The sequence below is a fragment of the Tigriopus californicus genome, chromosome 9, assembly GCF_007210705.1.
Source record: "Tigriopus californicus strain San Diego chromosome 9, Tcal_SD_v2.1, whole genome shotgun sequence".
In the NCBI taxonomy this organism is placed as follows: domain Eukaryota; kingdom Metazoa; phylum Arthropoda; class Copepoda; order Harpacticoida; family Harpacticidae; genus Tigriopus; species Tigriopus californicus.
In genome coordinates, this window is record NC_081448.1 from 8,641,012 (window position 1) to 8,665,258 (window position 24,247).

Below are 24,247 nucleotides of genomic sequence, written 5' to 3' on the forward strand. Positions count from 1 at the left end.
TCATTAACTAAGACACAATAATTCCAGAGCGTAGAAATGTATTGAAAAACAATTTTGTTGAGAAAAGTAAGTTTTTAAGTTTCAAAAACGTAATGGTAAGTCAATTTTTCCAAAACAAACCATTCACTTCATGACCATTTACCCCAAAAATCATGAGAGCACGTCAACATGTGCCTAATTTTCAAAGGAGGAAGTTAATTACTCAAACAAAACTGAAATCTGAAATAGAGTATCTTAAAAAATTGCAAAGATAAAAGAGCTATTTCAGATTGATGGAAAATATCAGCAGGTGTTTTGTAATATGTTTGCAATCTATTTCATACCTGTGTGTACTTTTTTAAAAAATATTTCCTATTTTAGCCAAACATAGCCAACCAAAGTTGGATTTTTCGGATTTTTCAAAATCACCACATTTCGAGGTTCTTTTTGCCGTAAATCACCAATCACCAGGCGCAAAATTTTGTCCCAAAATTGCTTGTAAAATCACCAGTTTGGTGATAAATCACCACATCTGGTAGCACTGGTCCCAAAACATCTCTGAGCTCTTTCATTCATTTGATGTCTCTAGTAAAACATGTTTGAACCTGATCGACCTTTTGCAATCTTACTGAACTGATTGGAGCCTAAACAGGCGAGGTACATTAAAGATATGATTTAACATTCGACTTTACGTACTAGAGCCCTAGTACATACAGGATTAGCATGATGAGAAATCTTTGGACTTAATTTTCCGATTTATCCAACCACATGTTGTTTTTTGCGGACTTCCTTACCGCTACCTGGATTGGAATCCTAACAATTCAAGACAAGAAGATTATTTATTTTACTTGACTTTTATCTATATATATTATTTGATCGACCAACGAATTAGAATTGGTTGATCTGGCTAATCCTTGAATATAAGGTTGATCCGGAATTTTAGTCAAAAACTTATCCAAGTCTGACTTAAATCCTGCTATTGGATCAACGCCTACATAAGCCCTACGAATATTTGAGGGCAGCAAATTGAACAATGAAGGACCCCGAGAAAGAAGAGAGTTGACTTCATTGTTTTAACTAGCCTGGATTCTCGAGGGCTTGAAGGTGCATTCAAAACGCACTTTAAGCCTCTACAGTCACTACAATTGACCCTAAATCCTGGGTTGGTACAAAGCTCATGAATGCTTTTGAAAACGTACAATATCAGATACCTTTCGTACCTTCTCTGAATACTGTACAATCCCTATCCCAAAAAGCTTTATTTGCTCTTCAATTGAATATGCACTTGGGACTTTCCATTATCTTGGAGGACTTCCTTAAATTTATCACAGGCAATCCATGCTAAATATTTTTACCTCCATTTTATTGGAGTGGGGAGTTTAAAGACGTCGACCTAAAGTTGCCGGACTCGAGTCCGGACTTGGCGAATCCGACGAAAAATCAAAAACTCAAAGGACTCGTACGAGTCCGACATTTGCTAGACTCGACCCAGCACTAAGCTAGACCACGAACTTCTAGAAATATGGACTGCGAACGACCTTCCCGCCAAATCGGCCTGCTCTTGGTCATAGCCAATCCAATTGAAGTAAGAAAATAAGAAACGTAGGTATTTTCAATTGAAGGCAAGCCGTTATGTATTATTTACCTGGAAAGTGGTTCGTTTCAATGTTATGGTGTAAAGAGTTTTTGTAGCCGACCAAGAGTGGGCCGAAAAATTCGAATTATATGTAGTGTTTGTTACATAACTTTGGGCTTACTTCTGAGCTCTCTAAGATTAGTTTTGGGCTCAAATTTGGCCAAGTTCATCTATTTAACAAGATTTTGTGGTCGTAAAAAGTGCTGATTTGGAACAAAGTGAACGGTTTAGGAGATGAGAATTTTTTGCTTCCGTTGACAGTCCACATCTAGTCCATCAGTGACTAAACAGACTGAATCGTGACTATCTTGAGGACTTACTTTATATACATGCTCGATCAGTTGGGCAACCGTACATAGGGTAATCATGTTGTGCCAAACCAATAGCAATTGGTTTTTGAGGTTCAGCGTTACGAATCCAATCATCCGAGCTTTTGTACTTATTCGAGTGTCTCTAAGTCAACAGCCCATTTGCATTCTAGTTCAGTACTACTTCCAGTTCAGTTCCATTGGCAGAGAGGATACCACGGATTCTTGTGTCATCTATGGGGACGCCGAATTTATTAACCAAGCCCTATGATGCACGCTTTTTGGTTGCTCCAGTAGCGGGGAGGACCTTGAATCTAAAAGGTGTTCCTTGTCTCGGGTATACCTCAATCTGAGTGCGCAGAGTAAAATGAAAGGATGATAAAGTCCCACCAAAATGTGGGCAGCTTCAATTGGGCCACACTCAAAAAAGTTGATGTGTGTGATAGTCGACGGTTGTCGGGTATTTGAAAAACCGCGTTTATTAGGAGCAGAGATTCAAACGTTCTAGAAGAGATCAACGTGCCCACATTTTCGGCATTCTTGGGCGAAGGCTGGACAATTCTTCTTCAAGTGAGCTTGAGAATCTTCTCCACATCCATAACACCTTCCTATAGATAGGAGCAGTTGCTGGGGTTGAACTTTCGGACATTCTTCTTCCAATTATAGCATAAATATGGTTAGATGAAGAGACGGCTTCGACATTGATGAGATATTATTTTGACGAAATTGTTCTGGCAATGATTCTGGTAGCTTCTCGAGAGTGGGCTATTTTTCGCATTGACTCTCTGGACGGTTTGCTTGGTTGGATGGTCTCTTCCTACAGACACTGAGACGCTTGTTCCCGTGACAAAACGTAAAACAAAAAGATCATCCACGAACATTGTCTAATTCTACTTCGAGATCTTCAAGTTGGAGTGTTAAATACCAATCACTGAATAACTCGCATGGGTTTTTGGCCCATTTTGGGGAAGAATTTGTAGCGTCGAGTGAGGGCTGGGGTGTTTGAGAGAAATACTCGTATGTTTTTCAACTCGCCGATAGAACCATTCGGTCCCATGATTGGCGAGTCTTGTGAGGATTGCACAAAAGGTTTTGCTAGAATTTAAGTTCGATGCAACAACGAAAATTCCCTCATTGCTGAGTTATGGAGAGAAGATCTACAAGCTTTTTTCATGGCGCTGAGGCCGACATCATTCGCTTACCCCTAGGGATTTTTTCAGGTTCTTGATTTCAGATCTTCAAGACACCAAAGAAGCCTTTGCCCTCACGGGGGAGAAATCCTCTTGATACACCTCGGGGGGTGGGACACTTGCCCTCCCTCGAGCTGTAGTGTTTGGCTCCCAAAATATTTTATGAAGGTCGTGAGACAACTGAAGACGAGCACAGACATCATGGGCACTGGACACGGAGGATCAAGGAGTACATCGTCAAAGATGATTGGTCAATTCGTACGGATAAGACGTTATGACAGTAATTGGTCCATATCATTGTGCAGTTTAAAATGTCCTCCATGTCAATCTAGGCCTCTCCACGAGGTCTCCCCCACAAGACACATGGAAATGAGGTAAAGGATTTGTCCTCGAGCTCTTATTTCGAAAATTTCCGATTTCTCTGCCATGTGAAGGTCAAAAAGTTTAAACAACTTGGCATTAGATTAACCAACAGCTTAAAAACAAAGAAAAACAACTACACTATATTCTTGAAATTTTACATTTTAGCACGGCCTAGGAATGATTGATGAGTCGTTACCCTTTCTCCATACAGATGTAACAAGTAAACCTGATCAAATCGAATCATATGGCAAATTAATGGGCACTTTTCTATCCAGAGATGATATTGATAACACAAAAGAAAAGCACAGTCTTTTTTAGCCTACTCTTTTGCTTTTGATGACAACAACTAATTACAACCTATGAAGAGAAAAACAATGAAATTCACCTCCAATCAGACGTGCCAATGGGGCACCCCACATGGTTTCGTGAGTGCATATTTTGAGATGCGATTAACTGCGATTATCAGATAGTTTCTTGAACGCACATTTTGAAATGCAACTGGGTACACTTTAGTACTGTCGCATTTCAAAATTTGCGTTCACGAAACCACGCGGGGGTACCCTATTGTACACACTTTCAACACCATGGCCCGTAAGGCCCATTAACCTATACAACAGAGTACAAATCATTTTCATGATCAAATCCAATATAATTGAAGCTAAGGAAAAACCAACCGATTGTGTTAGGCCCGTCATTGCCTGTCAATTATATTCGCAATACCTGATAAATCAATCCGTCTGGTGGTCCACCGCACTAGGGACCCTGGATGCAGAGACCTGGGAGGTTGAGTATACGTCATCAAATTCGAGCGATTTGATTGGTTGCCAATGGGGCACCCCCACGTGGTTTCGCGAACGCAAATTTTGAAATGCGACAGCACTAAATTTTACCCAGTCGCATTTCAAAATGTGCTTTCACGAAACTATCTGATACTCGCAGTAGGTGCAACTGGGTACAAATCCCATCTCAAAATATGCACTCACGAAACCATGCGGGGGTACCCCATTGTCAACGAACATGGGCTTTGTTTGGAAACTTTCACAACAGGGAGTCAGTCACTTCCAAAAAGACCTAACATGTTTGCATTGCATAAAAAGGCAAAGCTTTGAATGATTTATGACATATTTGATTCTCCGTGGGTTCAACCAACATATTCTACAACATTAAAGTGTCTTTTGCCATTAGAATTGCATCAGTACGCTATTTCTCAATAAAATGTAGCTGTCATGCTGATTTCTCACATGCTGCCAGTGCCAATTTGGACAAAAGCACTTCAAAAAAGAAAATACAACCATAGTCAACAAATGAAATTGTAAAGTATATGGGACTTGTTTCTTGAGAGACTGTGGAAATTCACATGCCATAATGTTAATTTGAATAATCTAATGAAATATCTTTGCAATCTAATCTAATAAAAAATGGGTTCAGAAAGTATCTAGAAAGTAACAATACTATTTTTAATAATCTAAAATACCATATCCATGAATCAGCTTGTCTTGGAATATAATTTCGCAGTGTCCTTGAAAAAAATCTTCCATGGTGCTTGTCATGACAGTACGCTTTCTTATACAGCGCATCAATTCGAAATCTGTTTGGAAACTTTTTAGTTCATCTGATCGCTTACTTTTTCGAAATGGAGTCACTTGTCAAACCTCGCGCGTCTCTGACCAGGGTCTCTAGACTGCACTAGACTCAACAAATATCGTCCAATCCACCCGTTCCCTTCCCCCCCACAAGTAGCGACATCCATTCCATCAGACTCAAAGTGGTTTGGTAACTTCGATGCCGTCAAAGGTTATTGGAAGCTTGAACTGGACGAGGAATCGACGGACCTCACTACTTTCCTCACTTTATTGAGACGATTCCGCTTTTGCCACTGCTCCAATGGACTTAAACACATCAGGGCACAACTAATCCCCAGTATTATTAAATGACTGTGTTATGATAGAACTGAAGGTGGGATCCTTCCTGGTTCTAAGAATTGACTGCTCTTTATTCTTCATAAATACGGGAATACAATTCGATAGTGCGTTCATGCATTAGATACAGATCAAGTGTATATATAGATGATGTTGCACCATTCCGATACCCCAAAATAGCGCTCTCTTTTCCATCAAGTTTTGAAATTTGATTAAAATGCCTTTTTTTGGTTCAGTTATGTCATCGCACTTGGCTCAATATCGGTAAACGTTATTCTCCACCGATTAGTTGGCTGTACTACTTTATTAAATTTTAACCTGACCTAATCAAACCTAATGTAACCTTAACTAACCTAACCCAACCTAACCTAACACGATATTAATAACCCTTAAAGTCTCTATCTAAACCTTTTAACATTTTGCCACAAATTTAAAAATGAGCACCGCCAACTAATCGGTGGAGAATAACGTTTATCGCTCAATATCAGAATATTGTTCGCTTCAACAAGCCGGCAAATGGATTCCTGCAAATCGTTTCGTTTAAAATATTTTGTACATACACTGTTCAAGTTGGCTGGGTACGAATGTTGTCTCTAGTTTTGCTGCTTAGTTTTCCCGTCATCTCTCAAGGGTCTCAAGGGTAATACGATACGCCGGTATTAATCATCATTTCGTGTGCTAGTCACCCTGATTGGGTGTGCACAGGGTTTGCTGGATGATTGGTCGCATGATACATTGATTGATGGCCAACCTGGGTTGCATGCCCTCCCGAGACCCGAGCGACCAAGCGAGAGACACACCACCCGCACCACACACGCCGGATTGTTGGATTCTAGGCTAGGAGGACCTCAGAGAGGCAGGAACAGTGCTGTTCTTAATATAGCTGCCAAGCTGGCATTCACTAAGCCAGATTGGACCTATCTGGCATTCACGGATGATGCATCCTTACACTTGGGAAACAACTGAAATATGAGCTGAGTCATCATTGAATGGTTAAAGACCAATCGTGGTCACAAACATTGGCGGCTGTAAGACCTCGAATGTCCTCGTCACGGTTTCAATACGAAGTCAAAAGCGCCAATGAATAAGATTGTTGAATTTGTAGGTTTGGACTTCCGGCAGACCTGGGAGTCCAGCTAATTAATTCCTTTCATCTTCCGACATGATCATAAAATATATATTCTGACTCTTATTCCTTCCAAGTTCAGTTTCAGTTATAAAGAACGGTAATTGTGCCATAGGATCGAGATTTTGAAGGCTCTGATCGTGCATCATGATTCCTGAGCTGAGACGATGGATGACCCGCCGTGTGTGGCCTGAGGCATTTCATTCTGGCCTTCCAGCTTATTCAACAACTGGCAAACTGGCAAGCCTGGGGCCGGCTATTCTCTCATTTTGTTCAACCAAGTCACAACTGGAGCGAAATAGCGAAATAGTGAATTGATCCCTGGCCCTCGTCCATGCCTCGTCCGTGCCTCGTCCGTGCTTCGTCCGTCTCAATAGAAAGCACTTAGGATTTACAATTTGTATGTTTGACACCCGCCGTCCGATTAGTGAACACCCGAGTGTCGCCTATCGCTTGGTTGCTTGAGCGCTCCCATCTGATCAGTTCCCTGGAATTCCTTGAGGTCGAATCCCCGAATCGCGGTCCTCCCTCCGGTTCTTCTTTTCAACAAGATGAGCTCCCTTGAGCTGGACCCTACCGTCAAACCCGAGGCGGGTCAACTGAGCTTCTCCGGCATCCCGGAGGCCCAATTCGTCGAGGATGTGGATGCCTACATGAAAGGCGAGGAGAGCGCCGAGGAAAACCTCAAGGTAAGTTTGGCGGGACTCACTCGGGCCGTTGGGTGGACAGTGGTGGGCGGACTAACCCCAAATGATGCCTTGATCCCAGGCAGGTTTCGCTTCTAAAACTTAAAACTTTAACGCTGGAAATAGATGAGAGGAGACATCAATGGAATCCAATCGTTTGGCCGTCTGCTTCAATTGACTTCATTTTTTCATGTCGACCGTATGTGGGGAAAAAAAGCGGTCGATGGCTAATTGACCCTCTGTTCAGTAATTCTTAATGAATACCAAGCCGAGACACCAGCCCTAATGTCGGTGTGTTTGGGGCGGATCAAATCTTCTTTTCAACGCTTCAATTTTTCAAGTCTTTTTGTCTTTCTTTCAGGTCTTAGATGAGAAGCATCAAAAATACAAGTTCATGGAGACCAATCTCTTGTCACGGCGTCGTCGGTTAAAAAATCAGATACCAGATATCGTGTCCTCGTTAGCCATGATCGATCAACTCAAGGCCAAGGCCTCTAAATCGGAAGACACCGAATCGCAGTTTCTCCTCTCCGATCAGGTCTATGCTAAGGCCGTGATCCCGCCCACGGACAAGGTCCGAGAGACAAATACCATAGAATCAAGGCGACAAATGTGTTCTAATTGAATTCCCTCATTGATTGTCGCAGGTTTGTTTGTGGTTGGGCGCCAATGTGATGCTCGAATACTCCTTAGAAGATGCGCAAGAATTGCTCAAGAGCAATAAAGAGACTGCTCTCAAGAACTTGAGTCAAATTGCTTTTGATCTCGACTTTCTGAGAGATCAGATGACTATCACCGAGGTGACCATGGCCCGCCTCTACAACTGGGATGTTCGACGCCGGCAACAGGGTAACAGTGAAGGTACCGCGAAGAAATAAACCCCGAGTCCTCAAAACGCAAAGGTGGATCCGATGACATTCAAAAGCGATGAATCTGCCCAATTGTCACTTGTTTAAGGATTTAACTCTCATACTGCTTAACAAGATTAACTTCAAGACTATTTCCCCGCCTTGAACATTTATATTTTATTGTGAACTTACTGAGCGTAAAATAATGATTTACAATGATGGACATTTAGAGAGGAGCGATTTGTAAGGCCTTAGGTCTCCAAGATTAGCCAGCTTCCGCCCGGCTGCGACGTACTTTATGCTTCAATTTCACTCGTTGATCGACTCGCAAGTGCTTTTCTTCTCACTGAAGACCCTGAGAAGGAATTGACCAAACTCATTGGGGTTGAATGTCGAGGGCACGATTGCGTAAGCACCAGGAGGAACACGGAATCGCTGGCTGACCTCCCGCATATTGATGAATGCTTTGGAGCGGCCCGCACTTCTTGTATATCGGAAAAAATCCGTGTCTAAAGGCAACGATATTGCCCCTGGATCTTTGACATAATAGAGAGCGAAACCTGAAATTCATTTGAGAGCTATCACACGGCTGAAATGTCTAAGATATGGGAGAAAAAAAGTCAATAATCATCGCAATTACCAATGGTGAGCATGTCCAGGCCTTCATCGCGAAGGGCTCGGCGACCTTTTTGCATCAATGAGATGATTATGGTGCAGAGATCGTCGTCATCGCTGTCGTCGGGATCTTCTACGTTGACGAGATATTGAGGATTTGAAGCGAAGGAACCCAAGTTGTTCCGGCACCCTCCGGCCGATTTGTCGGGCAACCAAACTCCTTCCCAGGAAGTGACCTCCCAACGAGGACGATCGCAAAACGCTTCCGAATCCTCCAGAGAGTCCGGCGTTAGATTGCAGATCTCGATTTGATCAAAGTACTTCATAAAATCTTTATAACTCATCCAGAACTCTCCGTCGTGCTCAAAATTGATACCCAAGATCTCTTTCTCATCATCAGGAATATATTGCCACTCTGGTGATCCATCACTCCAAGCTCCATTCCATTCGGCTTCATTGCCCCACGGGTTTCGAATTCGGACCAGCGGAATTTGGCCTGCAACCACACACTTTCTCTTTCAAAGTGCACTTTCAGAAGAACGAATGGAGCTCACCTTGTACTCGAGGCGTCTCGATCCTGGCTTTGACCACTTTCGTGATCGAGTAGGCGTGTCCTCGGATGAGCCCAACTTCAGTCTTGGCCTCGGTGACCCTTGGGTCGGGCTCAAGAGAGCAGGACATCATAGAACACCGATCATATGCTTTTCTCACGATGCTAAACATGTCCTCTGGAATTCCACGCTCTTTTAACTGGTACATTTCACCACAGCCACCTTCAGATCCAAGAATAAAATGAGTTCTTTGCAAGTGTGGGAGAAAACTGCATCTAATCAAGAATCTTTTACCCGTGAAATCTACCATGGCCTCGCCCGTTGAGCCCCCCTTCAAAGACTCGTACGATCCATGTAGTTTAGCATAAGCTTTTTCTACTAAGGCTGTCCAGAGCTCATTCTCATCGGCAGAATGCATGAACATAAGTTTTCCCCCTCTGGTGGGTAGAAAATCATCGATGACTACATCAATCCATTCACCGTATTGCCAGAACCTGAAATGAGCAGAAATGCATTTCAAACGATTTAACTTGCAATCACATACCAGGGCTATAAGCGATGGGCTTACTGAAAATGAAAGATCCCAGCGTAATCTTCCGTGAAGCTTTGATCTAAGGGCACAACTCTATAGAGCAGCTTCTTGTTCAAGGTCAAGTTAGCCAAAGCAGCCAACAACCAACAATCTCCAAGCTCGCCCTACGAACATAATGACCATCATTAAATATTTGGCCTGTTCAAGGTTGGGTTTGACCAGATTCTCTCTGACCTGATTAATGTCAAAGCGAGAAGCTCCGCCCTCGAACAACATTGGATTGTCCACCAATTCCTTGGGTCTCATCCACTCAAACGAGTAAGGAGCACTCTCCGAGAAGTACAAGGACTTTTCATCAGGAGGAAATTCCGGATCGGTGAAGAGTTCCCCAGAGGCCACGGCTTCTTCTCGAAGGGCTTGAAAGTCTTGCCCATACAATTTGCCGTTCTCAAAGTACGGCTGAGCACTTGGATCAATTTCCCCGCCTATCCAATAATTTGTTTTCAATCAAGACATGAAACATAGTATGGTACATAAGATATTGAAGATCTTTCAATCCGAGGCCTACTTTGAACTTTAGCTCTCATGGATCTTCCTCCGCCTTCGAGCATGTTTATGAGCATGTTCGCAAAGGGTGAATTGGCCGTATCCAAATTGACGGGCTCAATGGCCTCCAATTCATCCAACTCCTCGGGCCCATACTCCGCAATGGCCTCTTCCAAATTGATGGTCGTCATTTTGCAATACTGGAAGAGATCATGAATGCTTTTGGCGCAAAGTAAAGAAGAAAAACAAATCCAATAATCTTTTAGGGTGTGGTCATGATTTGGTCAAAAGACAATGTTTATTAAGACTGATGAATGGAATGGATGGTTTTTCCCAGTGTAATAATCAAATTTAAAAAATGGCCCTGATGAGAAATGAACCTATGATCGCGTTATATCGATCTCTTTCTCGCTGAAGGATATATGCTCATGCCTCCCACACGACTGCGACGAGAGTGGAACCAGTGTGTAAACATGCCATGAAAGCCACCAAAGAGCTTTCTGTCATGGATTCCACCTCCATGATAAAGAGGAGAAGGGTTCGAGGAGAGGATGTCAAGCGGTTATGTTTTCACAAGACTGTTGACCTCATTCTAAGAAAAGCAATACCTGTTTCCCGTCAAATTCCGAACCGAAACTTCTCTTCAGCGTACAATCACAACTTAACCAATGTACCAAGAACGTACCGAGCAAGAATGTACCAAGCCCAGAAACGTTGAATGGTGGTGACTCAACTTAAGGTAGTATTGCAGTAGTCGTAGTCCTCGTCGTAGCAGTAGTAGTCATGAATCACAACTTCTTCTTCTTCTGTATGTTGTAGGTACTGGACTGCGACATGTAGTTTTCTAGTCGGTTCTAGTCAGTGAGAGCTAATGCTCTACGAACTCTATCGATTTCGGGGTCTCTCTCTCTACAATGAACTCTATTGCCGATCCATGATCCAACACACACAGGGTGGCGAGAGAGACTGCGACTCCAGGCCTCGGTTAAATGGTACTCCTTAAGGCCTTTCCTTCCTCACATGTACCTGAAAAGTTGAATCGTACTTGATAAAGGAAAAGATTTGTTCCAGCTGAAACTGACACTCATTTGAATAGCTCGATATTACCCACATCTGTGAATCGCGAAAGGATAGGACGGAAAATGTTGAAATGAAGAAACATGAATAAAAACTCGTCTTTCAGGTGCACAGCTTAGAGAAATGTTGGTTTGTTCGAGAGTGGGCCAAAAATGCAAGCGGCTAATATTCTGCACCAAAACAAAGCAAGAAGTCAATCATAATATAGATGAATTTTTAACTATGGCTGATGATCCATTCAGTGGGGGATGATTGTAAACTAATGGTAGACTCCATGGAGCTTAGTTGGGAGATATTTTGAATAAGATATTGTGGGGCTTGGGCTCACTTTACGGGCGTTCAGAATTTTTCGTCCTTGAATCAGACCAATGTTGTCTAGCGATGCAGTGGAATCGTCAGTATGCAAGTAATTCCCCTATCCTAGTTTCCTCTGGAATACCATTTTTTGTTCAGTAAACTGGCTTCATGTCCGAAAGATGGCATTGTCAAGGGCGCATTCAGTGTGCCCTAAAACAAAAGCCAGCACTACAAGAGTTTTTGGAAACATCACCGTGGTAAAAGTCGGACTCGCAAGAGTCCTTTGATTTACCAGACTCGAGTCTTTTTCCGGATTTGCTGAGTCCGGACTCGAGTTCGGTAAAAGACTTGAGTCCACAAACAACACTTTGAGTGGTGTCCGAATTGGCCATTTTATGACAAACCTGGGGCCGGTTTCTAAAAATGAGGAATTATGATTAAGTCGGAGTCGATTCCTTTCCAAAAGTTTTGAGTCCGGTCAATTTCTTCAAATTCGAGTAAAATACCCTAGGATGGTCGAACTCGAACCCGGACTCGTCCCAACACTACTAGAAAGCTTAAAGATAATCCATTCTAAGGGCTTGGCTTTGAATATTTCTCTTTCAGATTAAGATCCAATATTTTTTCGAAAAGGCTAAATTGTTCTTTTTCATCATTTCCCCAAGGACAAAAGTAATAGCAAATCTTGACAAATGGAGCAAAAACTGTCAAGAAACTGTTAAAAAGATAACTTTCACAACAAGAGGGTTCTTTGTGTGAAAGCCTTGAAAACTCTAACCTTTCAAAATAGTCAAATAACACGGCCTATTTGTCAAAAATCCCTAATCTGTCCGGAAGGCGGAGGGAAAAAAACAGTCTGAGGATTATTTTTGAACTTGCATTGCATTTTTTTCTCTCATTCGTCAATTCTAATGCTTATACTGTGAAATGCTAAGAATCTGAACGAACGCATGATTTTTACAACATCAGTTTTCTTATCTAAAATTTGAGTTCCAAATGATTCTTTTGTGCGATATACTTAGAATACGTTAGAATGAAAAATCTTTTTCTATTTCATCACCCAAAAACACATTTAGGGCAAAAAATGGTCACCATATTCTTTAAAGCTATTTATAATTCTTGATTTTTTTCAATACTCAGAAAATGCCCTTCCCTTTTTTTGTGGGTACCATCGTTGCATTTGTTCTGCTATTGACCAAACAAATTCATAAATTTGTTTGAAAATGAGCAGTCTGATTGTCGCCTAACCCTAAAAAGCTCTTATGCAGCTTAACTTGTTTTCAATAAATATGCCAAGTTTTGGTGATTAGGGGGCTCAACTTGGTTTGTGAATTCATCAAGCTGTTTGGATGGGCTTTTGTTCAACCACTGTATGGATTAAGACTTAAAAGATGCTTGCCTGGATCAAGTTTGGAAATCGATAAATATAATTTTGATATGATTAGCCAAAATCAACACAAATGCATTAAGTCAATAAATAGATATTGGCCTAATCAGCCCTTTGTTTGGTGGAGGCTGACTCATAAAGCTCCCCCTGAAGTTCAGAATGTAACCCATATTTTGCACAGAATAAGCAGTCTATAAAAGGAAGAGAGATATGTCAAGGTATGTAATGGCAGTTCATGGAGAAGGTTGCTATTGGTCTATCATCTGTATTACCATGTTAACTACGGCTACTAAAATTGTGCGCATGAATTTGTTCTTCCCTTTTCAGTAACTTTATTTTTTACTGTTCATGCGAAGTAAGACTTCAGTAATAATTCAACAGAATTAAATTCTTTTGAGGAGGAGCGCGTATCCTTTTTTAAATGCATTGCATTCCCATTTTACTTCCATTTATTGCATGTTTCATCGGGCCTTAAAGTGCACTTTTTGTCAATACAATATGACGATTTCATGTAACAAGGATGCCAGTGGGCACAGGTGCAGCCTCCAAAGAGGCAAGTAAGACAGGGTGTTCAAAGAGGAAGGAAGCCAAAAAAGAAAGGGGGAAATCTGTTCTCCCCTTTTTCTCCAGGCTAACCCCCCTGGGGACCCTCATGTCTGGATCATTACATAAATCCAAAAGGAAATTCATTAATATGTCAAATGCATCAATGGCAACGGTATACAGCTTCAACAAGTTCTGGCTTTGCCATCCCTTGATATACCAAATTCGTTCGAAAAGACGTCAAATTTGTAATCTTAAACGAGCCACTTTTCAAGAAACCGTCCCTTTGAACGGTAGATGGTGATAGCTTTGGAAATTGATGAAGCCAACTTGAAAGCCCTTCTTCTGGTGCCTATTGTTTTGGTGCTGAGGGTGCTTTTGTTCACAAATGGCATCGAACCCATGATGGTAGATGTAGCTCAACTGCAAGCTCTATTTTTTGCAGACTTTCCCTAACCGGGAAAAAGGAGTTGAATTTGATATCTTCAATTCGTTGGTAGACCAAATATTGTACAGAGTTTAAGTGGAAGCACATAGACAAATCATAATCTTTCATTTTGATTGTACCGGGGATTCCATTCTTTGCAGTGGTTAGTAAAGCCAGTGAATACCCAAACCAAAAATATGCTGAAAGGTTCTTGCTGAGGACTTAATCCTTCATCTGAACATGCTGCTCAGAACTAAATAAGAAGGTCCCAAACAAGGAACAAGTTAAGAAGGAAGCAGAAAAGGACTCAAATGACAACAACAGGGCAAAACAGGTCCTGATATATGGGAAAAAGGTCGAAAAAGAGTCGAGAAAAATGGCTAAAAAGTGAAAGAATTACAAGTGTGGCTGAATATTTTTTTCATGCCAAGTAGGAAAAAAATTAGTAAAAAATTTTTTTTTTTTTTTAGATTTTGCCTTAATTTCGAGGTCTATTTGCTTGGCACAGCATTACCTTCATTCCTAAACATTTTCGTTTGGCCATGCCATGCATAGAAGGAAAATAATTTCCTTTCAAAATTTAACCTACTTCAACAGTGCCAATCATATGGGTATTTGGATATTGTATACGTTACTTTGCATCTTCAATACCTTTATTTACCTCATACAGTATGTTGGGATCTCCTTCACTCCAATCATACTAATGAAACCTATTGCCCCTTTTGATTGCGCCTTTTTTATTAACTAGAATATCAATAATTAATATGAATTAAGATTGTGGATTCAGAACACCATGCAATGCTTGCAGTGAGAATACTACTGGCTTGAAATGTCGACGAGAAAAGCACTTCTCCTATTTCATTGTAAAGGCCGTCCCAAAGTTTCGACCTCTTCCGTGCTTCCTTCCTTTTCGTTCAATAAGAGCGCTAAGTGAGTTGCGTTACATGTCCCAAACGTATATGAAATGCTAAGATACCTGCTCCACTAAATAATGCATGTAACTCCGCTTGCTGCCATATGAATGCTAGTTCGAATGACAATACCAGACAACTTGATCTGATTTGTACGAGGCTGAAAGGCCTGATCGTGAAAGGTCATATACCCACAATAAATACTTCCATGAAATACAATAAGCTATGATGCCCATGAATGAATCATGTATGCCAAACGCATCAAATCAAAGCATCCTGCTCTATCGTGAGCATTCTTGACAAATATCCACATAAGTTGGTCCAGTTGCGATATATCTTCTTAAACATGTAATAATTAGTCGTGGTTTAGCTCATCGAAGTCACTCTGTCCAGGATCACTGAGAAACCATTCACCCGCTAGAGGTCTCTCTCTATAGTCCCAACATCGAAAGCGGGAGGGGACCGACTACTACAGGTAGGCGACTACGTACGGTAACTGGAACAGGTCCATATACCACAGAGATAGTTAGAAACAAATTTCTAAGCCAATATTGCCTCAAATTTGTAGGAAGTTAGTGAGTGAGACCCGTCAAGGCGATTCAGTTGCCCATCTAAAAGAACTGATGGTATCAAAGAAAAATGCATTATATCATTGATAACTTTTATGACTTACTGAAAATTGCCTAAATGCTTCTATTTGCCGCGAATAACTTAGAACATTGTACACTCTGTCACTAAGAAAGTCCTCAATGTAACAATTCAAACTTACAGAAATCAACATTTTTGAAAAATTACCTCATAAAACCATTGAAACTATGTTGAAGGAAGTTGGAAGGGCTCTGAGGTCAATTTTCAGAAAGATAAATGAATTTGCCATTGATTTCCCCGACAACACTTTGCTTTTGAAGGGTTTTGAGTGGACTACAAATTTGGTGTGTTCTTAGGGAGAGGCTTGCTTTCCTTGTTCATCATGCCTTTTGGGTCATTTGGCTCCACTGGCTCCTTGCATACAAAGCTCGCTTTTGACACACATTTGAAGGATCCATCAGTAGTAAAGTGCCAGATTATGGTTTGTTAGAACATTAGAGTGGCTAAATATCCATATTTGGGGCAGTTTTATGCAAGTAATAAAAGTTAAGTAAGAACAAATAGGTATTTCAATCATAACTCCAAGTCCTTTTTTAAATAAGTTAATCAAGTGTGGAGAAATGACTTGCTTTATCCTTTTTGCTTGTTTCTAACTGGAAAGTAGACATTAAACCATGACTATATTTCCTATTTTCGTCCTATTTTGGACAATGTTCTTCGGAAATACTTAGGTTTTTACGCAGCCTTTGGCATAAAACACCCAACACCTTGCTTGTCAGTCCAAATTGGTCCAGAACTGCCTTCTCTATATCTCTATGCCACCCGTCGGAGCCCACCACCAGCTACGTCTACCTCTGTCAGGCCATAGATAGATGGTCAACGAAGGGCTCAAAGAACTGGAAGAGGGAATAAACGAAGGGAGACCAAAGCCTGAGTGAGTGAGGAAAGGAGGGAGGGCGTGAGGGAGGAACGCCGACTTTCCCAAAAGCCAAGTGCGTTCATTCGTTCGTTCTAGAGCTGGTTTGGTCTGTCGGTCTGTGGGCCGTACCTTGCGAGAGTTGGGAGTTGGGAGTTGGGAGTCAAAACAGACCTGGTGAATCCATTCGCATAACGCGCAGACTCGAGAAAACTTAGTTGTTCGTGTCCATACACTTCTCCATCCATGCAGCCTCCACGCTCTAGCCTCCAGAATTCAACTAGCTTAGTCTAAACGGTCTCAACTCTATGCCCAACGCTCTACAGTGTGTGTAGGTACGCACGCTCCATTGTGGAACAAGAAGGCGAAAACGATGACGAACACAAAGAGGCCAACTGGTCGAGAAGGAAACAAGGAGGCGGGCACGAAGCAAACACCACACCAGGTTGAGCATGTCCAAGGGGAGTCATCGTCTTGATCATCATCACCATCACCGCTCTAGGTCGACCTCGGGTCCCCAAGGAATCCAGAAATATGGGACACTCTAAACCAAGACCGCAGGGTTATCCATCGCTTCCATTCACCACATGTTGGACAGACAGAATTTGAGAACCCCAGTCCAACATCAAGCCCAAGCTCATCATAGATGTATCTCCGTGACTAGATGGAATTGGAATCATTGGACTCAGTGTCTTCGTTTTGTTCTTACCGTGAATCGGATCAATCGTGATTGACGAGCTAGTGAATTTGTGTGACGATGAGTGGGTAAACTTCCAAGCCCCTACTTGGCCCTTATCAACGTTTGCTTCCGGACCAGCCATAATTTCAGTCATTTGAGCTGAGGCTCTGGTGGACTCGGCTTCGGAGGGACGAACCCCTCTCTAGTAGTAACGTTTTTTCGCTCAACGTGGACAGAATATTAGTATGACTTTAGCCAGTGGTCAGGATTCAAAGCCCATGATCGAATCTGAAGCGATTGACACAGCAGAAGTAATGATGCATGAGTCACTTGAAGCGTTCTCAGCTCTCTAACCAGAGCCAATTTGAACACATTCGGTGAGTGAAAAAGCATGGACTCCAACTTGTGGCCCTGGCATCACCCGCCTTGGCATCGATGGACCATTCAACTTTGGATTCAGTTGGTGGCGGCTGTGGTCTTCTTAATCTCTTGGGTGGTGCTCCGATTCTTTCACATCTTAGCCCTGATAAAAGCGTAAGTAGCAGTAAATTGAGTTAAAGTAATGCCGGGCCATTTCACAATTCGTTTGACTATCATTGCTGTGTCTACATATGCGATTGTTCAAAAGAACGAATAAGTAATGAATTGCCACACTTGCTTAGTTTTTAATGCTCAAATTGGTCAAACCTCCCGAATCCATCGTCCATGTGTATCACACTTTCTTTTGTAGCAAATGGTGGCTTCATCGCAAGAAACCGTGTAGCGTGGCACTCTCCAATGAAGAGGGCGTTCCTGGTGTCTCAATTGTCAAACCACTGTGCTCGGGGGCAGATGCGAATCTGGTCCGTAATCTCGAAACATTTTTCACGCTAAACTATCCAAAGGTAGGAGGATTGCTTTTCATTGGTCAGACCACCATTTGTCAGTTCCTCACATTTTTTCCAGTTTGAAATTTTATTTTGCATCCAAGATCAAGAGGATTCTCGCTTACGTTATTTCGTAGAAAGTTTGATTGAAAAATATCCTGATGTGGACGCAAAGGTCTGTTTCCTCGGTTTTACGGCGGAAATCTCCGTATCAGTTGTTTTTTATCATAATCCATTTAGGTGTTCTCCGGGGGAGAAGTCGTAGGAGTCAATCCTAAAATCAACAATATGCAACCCGCCTTTCAAGCATCTCAATACGAGCTCATTTTGGTTTCTGATAGTGGTATACGAAGTAAGTCTAGCTTCGTTCCTAAAGTAAGTGTTTTTGTTAAATCGATTTACTTATTTTACTCCGTTCCATTTTAGTGAGCGAAGATACCCTGACTGACATGGTTTCTTGCATGACCAAAAATGTTGGCCTTGTTCACCAATTGCCATTCATTTGTGATAAAAGTGGAATCGCTGGGACCCTCGAGAAGGTACTAATCCGATGGAAATCTAGTTCATGCTTTGGGCTGATGATAGCACTGAGTGGGCAATTTGACTTTACAGGTATATTTTGGCACTTCTCACGCTCGGATCTATTTGGCAGCCGACGTGTTGGGGTTCAACTGTGCCACGGGTATGTCTGCCCTAATGAGGAAGGAGATTCTCACCGCGGTAGGTGGTTTAAAAGCATTTAGCTCCTACATAGCCGAGGATTATTTCATGGCCAAGAGCGTCCTCAATAGCGGGTTCAAGATTCAAGTGAGCTCTCAACCCGCGCAACAAAACCCAGGAGATTCCAGTATTACTAACTTCCATTCCCGAATCACAAGGTGAGTTGGTGCCAATGCATTAATGGTCATGCGGGTTAACGAACACACATGTTTACGACGAGGACAATTCAATTTCAGGTGGACCAAACTACGATACGCCATGTGTCCTGGTCTAATGGTGTTTGAGCCGATATCAGACAGTGTGATTCAAGGCGTGGTCTGTGCTTGGGCATTGTTCTTTCTTTTCCGTTGGGATCCAGTCACATTCATCATGCTTCATTTGTTATTGTGGTTCATCATGGATTGGGCTCTGATACACCTGGTCCAGAATGGTCCTTTGCCTTTTAGCAAATTCGAATTCCTCGTCACATGGGTCTTCCGAGAGTTGACGGCACCTTGTATACTAATCGCTGCCCATGTAAACCCATCCGTAACGTGGCGAAACAAGCGATTCAGGCTGAAGTGGGGAGGTGTGGCAGAAAAAGTGGAAACTAGTGATCCAGATGAACCCTCTCTAATCCCCATTACAATTACGTCTTCTGCACTTACTACTACCTCCTCACCCTCCTCTTCCTCCTCCATCGTCATCCCCACCAGACCAATGGCTGTGTCAATGGCTGCTTCAACGGCTATGCTTGATGGCACAATGCCTGTCTATGCCCCTCTCTCTCATCAAGGTGGTGCCGCGGAAAAGTTTATTTGCAAAGAAATTGATACCATTCAGTCGTGAAGCGAGCAAGAATATGGAAAATTTTGACTTTGATCAAGAAAAAAAAGTGCTATGCTAAACACTCTTTGGACAATATGGTTTGAATGAGCACGTTTAGGCAAGCTTTGACAAATACGGTAAAAAATTGGTGGGTGAAACACGTTCTTACGAAGCTTTAGCCCTTTTCTCTAATCGCAAGGAAGAAAGCTCATTTCGGTTTGTTCTTTGGCTAAATTTGGATCACTGTTTGGCACTGGCAGACTCGGTTGTGTACTGATACCAGAGCTCGACTAAAAGTCCGAATATTTAGCTTCTTGAAACAATTATTGAGGGTCCGGGCAAGGGACTTAGCACACTTTCAATATTAAAGTCTTAGGTTTTTTAGCGCCTTCAAGGTTTTTCCTCAAACTTTTTTTGCACTTTTAATGAGTCCAGAAATAGTTTCATTATGCTTAATGTACAAGTCGATTGATCCCTATTTGTGTACTCCAACCAGCTCCGCAGGTCCAAAGAGGTTTCATTAGTAGACCTCGAAAACGAATTTAAATCCTGAAAAAAGCCTTTTCAACTTTTATGACCTTCTTGACCGAAAAAATTGCAATTTTCCCACTTTCATAACCATGTTTTTTCACTTTTTCGACTCTTTTACTCGCTATTTTCCAACTTTTTTATTTGCTTCCGTGCTGCATCAAGTGAAAAATTAAACACTAGCTGGGATTTTTTTCGCAATTGTACCTTTTTTGATTTGGGTTTTTAAGGGCTTTTCATATACCTAGCTACAAGGGATTTGATCTCCCAGTACTACTAAAAGGAAGGACTGGGATTCATCTAACTATTACAGCTTTACCCCATATTTGGTCTGCCAACAAGTTTTGTGTCAGAAAAGTTTACGGATTTTGTAGCCGATACAAAGATTGTCATTCAGCCTAAAAATTGTCATGACTGAATGTATAAAAACAAGGCATAACAAGAAATGGTCAAGAACAAAAATACGATACTTAATCTATCTACGTGTTGGTATTAGCCGGTCTAAGAAGCCCCTGAACATGGGGTTGGTCAGGGCAATCAGAGCTAAAGCTAAAGATTTAATGAGCCAAGAAATTTTTTACCCTTGCCCTACATTAGTGATGGAAATCTTGCCTCTAAAGTCTCAAGCATTCAATGCAATACCGGTCCAATGCAAGATTCAAAAGGTGCAAGCTTGGGCCTTTCCGAGACATTGACAGTGACGCCAAAATGGATTAAAATAAGATCCAGCTCATTATTGAGCACGCCTAACAAATTTTCAATTAAAACTATGGAATGTTTATGGAACCAAAGCCTAGTTATGTGTCTCAGTCATTCAATTAATGTTGCAAGACTCTTTTACCCATGCCATTCCATCATGGCTTAGAATATTGGCTTGAAGTGTTTACATCAAGATATCCTGACGAAAAAAGAAATAAGTGTGACGAAAGAACAGATTGATTCATGAACCAAATATGAGCGGCATCTTAAATTGCACCCAACACTTCAAATAAAGGAGAAAATGAGGTGAAACATTGCTGATGCAAAGATGTGATAACTCTAAACTTGTACCGGCCTCATGACTTAGTTTTTACATCAACACTAGGTATCAAGAGATAAGCCAAACCAACCACCTTTGATCATGGGGCTGGTCAAGTAAACGCATTCATGGACAACTGACGTTATTCCATGGAGTAAAATCAAAGACAACATGCCCAGCCAAACCGCACTGTGCATGCATTGGATTTTGACAAAACAGCCAATTTGATAGTGCGTTCACTGATTAACAATAAACATGCTCATTTAGTTGGGCTTTGTAACATAACTTGCTCAAAATCACTTGATTATTGAAAATTCAATGGATGAATGGTGCGAGTTGACTGTGATGTTTGTCTTAGTTCTCTCTCCCCAAAATGCCCAAAATCGGGGTGCCGGACCACATTTTTCCTTGAATTTCCTTTACTTGACATCCCTTATAAATTATATTTGATCGAAAAAGCTGCAGATACTTAAAATATATTTATTATTGAAATGCATAAACATACAAGTAGGATTTCGCATTTCTGTTTTTGGAAATGCACATTTGTCTTTGAGTTTGGTCTGATGGGACTTTTTGCTTCATTTGCGTACTCAAGTTCTTGAGATGGAAAACAAAATATCACTTAAGACTTCTAGAAATCCATGGCCCAGCTGTCGTATCGAAAACAGCTGTGATTGTTGTGGAAGTTAAATCTGGGACACCGTTTACATTAGAGGGCTTGTCAGTTTATACTAGAGGGCTAGTTCATACCATGATGCCTTATCGTATTCTTTCCATCCAATTTGATAACGGCAGATGCATCTGTATTCCAGACATGCATATCTCTAAGACAATAGGAGAGGTCAAAAATGAAGTGCGAAACATGTCGAACTTGTCTGAGTTCTCGGAAATCATCCACATAGGGTTCGATCTTGACGGTAAAAAGACCGTTCAAGTACTTTCAGCCAGCACTACTGTACAACAGATCATCGAATTGATTATTAAGGTAGCCATCAATTCCACGGCACTTAATGTCAATTCGATTATTCTTGAAATTTGGAATATTTTCAGAATACACCCAATACACGGGAAGATCTGTCATTGGTGATGCGTTTATGTGGAGTCATTAGGGACTCCCCAGCTGTTCCCGCCGGTTAGGAATGTCCGGAGATTTCTGAATAGCTCCAATAATCGCATTTAAAACCTGATTGAAACACGACTCAGGCAAACTTTTAAATTCCGACTTCACTCTTTCAATGTCCAAGAAAATAGACTAATCTATATCCAATGTCTAGCCGTACTATTTTACATGACAATTGATGGGCTATCGGTCGATGCTCATTCCGGATCGATTCGGGAGGAGAATCATAAATCTCGACAAGTTTCAAGTAGAGCTGGCCATCCGATCTGGCTTTTCTGATCCGATGGGACTGAGTTAAAACTGTCGGCTTCGAATTGGACAGAATTACCTTCTTTAGTAGTGGTCAGATTACATACAAACTGCCCGGATTCAAATTGGATTGAGCAAAACATATTGGACGATTGAACAAGGAAGAATAATTAACTACTCTTTTGGTTTTTGGTCCCTCTCCACAAGTGATCCCAATTTGGATCGAATTGAGTGACAATTTCGGCGTTCGGACCAGAATCAGCTAAAGGCTTAGGACTGGATTCCAATTTTTGGAAACCATCGTAAAAGGCTAGGAAGGATGTATGAATGTATGTTTATTTGTTCAAAAGGTTTTTAAAAGAAACATGTTTTCGCTGGGTAGCCCTTTTTCCAAGTGGAATACATGTATACGAACTAAAGCATTGTCATGAGAGAACCACACCCTGATCCCAAAGAGGGACTCTATGCTCCAACAAGTTGCTACAGACTTGGAACAGGCGCCGTAAGCGCCTGCTCTTCTCTGTATATAAAGCCATGTTTATCTATGAATAAAAAACAGTCTTTCACTTACCAACTAGACCGACACTTCTTTCATTTTTCTAGGTATTACTAAGTCTCGTATCTTGATCTCGTTAGACTTGATTCGAGCGTTACATATGTACATCAAACGGACTTTCAGAGTCCGATTTTGGTACTTTAGTTGCGTGATTTCAATAACGTGGCATTACGTTGGATGGAAACTCTAATGCCATCTTTTCCGCTTGGTTTTAGGCACCTACTATGGTCAGTTGTGCCAAGCTGAAAGCAAAGTAACAAATTGTAGTCATGAAGCCAATGAATGGGTTCTCTTTTTCCACCTCCCTGACATAACCAGACCAAGCCTAGCCAGCCACAGGCCAAGAGGAACAATGGCCCATACTTTGTCGCTTTGTGGGGGAGTTTTGTAGACATTTTCTTCCGGCAGTGATGGTTGATGATTTTTGAAAGCTGCACCACTATTCCACATTTACAAAATAAAAAAGTCCATTCAAATTAATTCACCAAGATAGTAGGCAGTGCTTATCAAATTTGATGGATGGAGATTCAAACTTGGGTTACTTCACCTATCCTAATACTGGCCCAACATAGTTTTAATATCATTATACTCAATTCCTTCTCATATAACCAACCCAGACTAAAATAGGTTGCATGTCAGGCGGTGGTAAAAAAGCCCCATGATTTTCTTGGCATTTCTCTGTGTCAAGGATGGCTTTGATTAGTGCTCTGTATTTAGAATAGTACGACAGTGAGGTCAGTGCACCATAGCGGTTGAAGTTTGAACCTTCATTTTTGCTCCAAAACAATGAGTTTAAATGCGTCTTAGAGCCAAACTAAACACATCTTTGTGCTTTAAGGGTTAGTTCTAAGACTGAAATTACTTTGGAGGCATCATTAATTGCAATCACAGCAATACAAGATTCTAATTATGTGTTTTTCAATCAAAAATGTAGAAATCAGCCAATTAAATGGTATCTGGCTAGCTCAAAGTACGTTTAAGGGTACCTGAAGGGTAGCTAAAGCCGTGTATAACTCCTAGAACCACATATTTTTATCTTAATGAGTTTGGTTTGGATATGGGACGCATTTGAACACATTGTTTTGGAACAGGATTGAAGGTTCAAAATTCAAGCTACGGTACGCTGAGCTTAAAGTCGTACTCTTCTAAATACAAAGCCATAGCATTTGATGAGTCTGTTCAACGCAACACTGCCCATCGAAAATCACGCAACTAAAGTACCAAAATCGGACTCTGAAAGTCCGTTTGAGCTTTTCAAC

The 24,247-nt window shown here is 41.5% G+C and overlaps 3 protein-coding genes across 4 annotated transcripts; 2 read left to right on the plus strand and 1 right to left on the minus strand.

Annotated features, from left to right (window-relative positions):
• Window positions 1-6,760: 6,760 nt before the first annotated feature.
• On the plus strand, window positions 6,761-8,278 carry LOC131887469 (prefoldin subunit 3-like). The gene is made up of 3 exons (XM_059236089.1): window positions 6,761-7,210; window positions 7,569-7,781; window positions 7,855-8,278. The coding sequence occupies exons 1-3, from the start codon at window positions 7,073-7,075 to the stop codon at window positions 8,083-8,085; spliced, it is 582 nt and encodes a 193-aa protein (XP_059092072.1). The 5' UTR covers window positions 6,761-7,072; the 3' UTR covers window positions 8,086-8,278.
• Window positions 8,208-11,269, minus strand: LOC131887465 (calpain-A-like). Of its 2 annotated transcripts, none has more exons than XM_059236083.1 (8): window positions 10,985-11,269; window positions 10,322-10,499; window positions 9,988-10,238; window positions 9,790-9,917; window positions 9,516-9,715; window positions 9,225-9,443; window positions 8,696-9,166; window positions 8,208-8,615 (listed from the first exon to the last, which is right to left on the minus strand). In XM_059236083.1, exons 2-8 carry the CDS (start codon window positions 10,488-10,490, stop codon window positions 8,365-8,367), a joined length of 1,689 nt encoding a protein of 562 aa, XP_059092066.1. In that variant the 5' UTR covers window positions 10,491-10,499; window positions 10,985-11,269; the 3' UTR covers window positions 8,208-8,364. The 2 variants fall into 2 exon arrangements, with proteins under 2 accessions (XP_059092066.1, XP_059092065.1); XM_059236082.1 differs by having other exon boundaries at window positions 10,908-11,269.
• Window positions 11,270-16,435: 5,166 nt separating this feature from the next.
• Window positions 16,436-19,602, plus strand: LOC131887467 (ceramide glucosyltransferase-like). Its single transcript, XM_059236085.1, has 7 exons — window positions 16,436-17,658; window positions 17,855-18,008; window positions 18,070-18,165; window positions 18,231-18,342; window positions 18,417-18,529; window positions 18,603-18,868; window positions 18,947-19,602. Exons 1-7 carry the CDS (start codon window positions 17,516-17,518, stop codon window positions 19,536-19,538), a joined length of 1,476 nt encoding a protein of 491 aa, XP_059092068.1. The 5' UTR covers window positions 16,436-17,515; the 3' UTR covers window positions 19,539-19,602.
• Window positions 19,603-24,247: the final 4,645 nt, after the last annotated feature.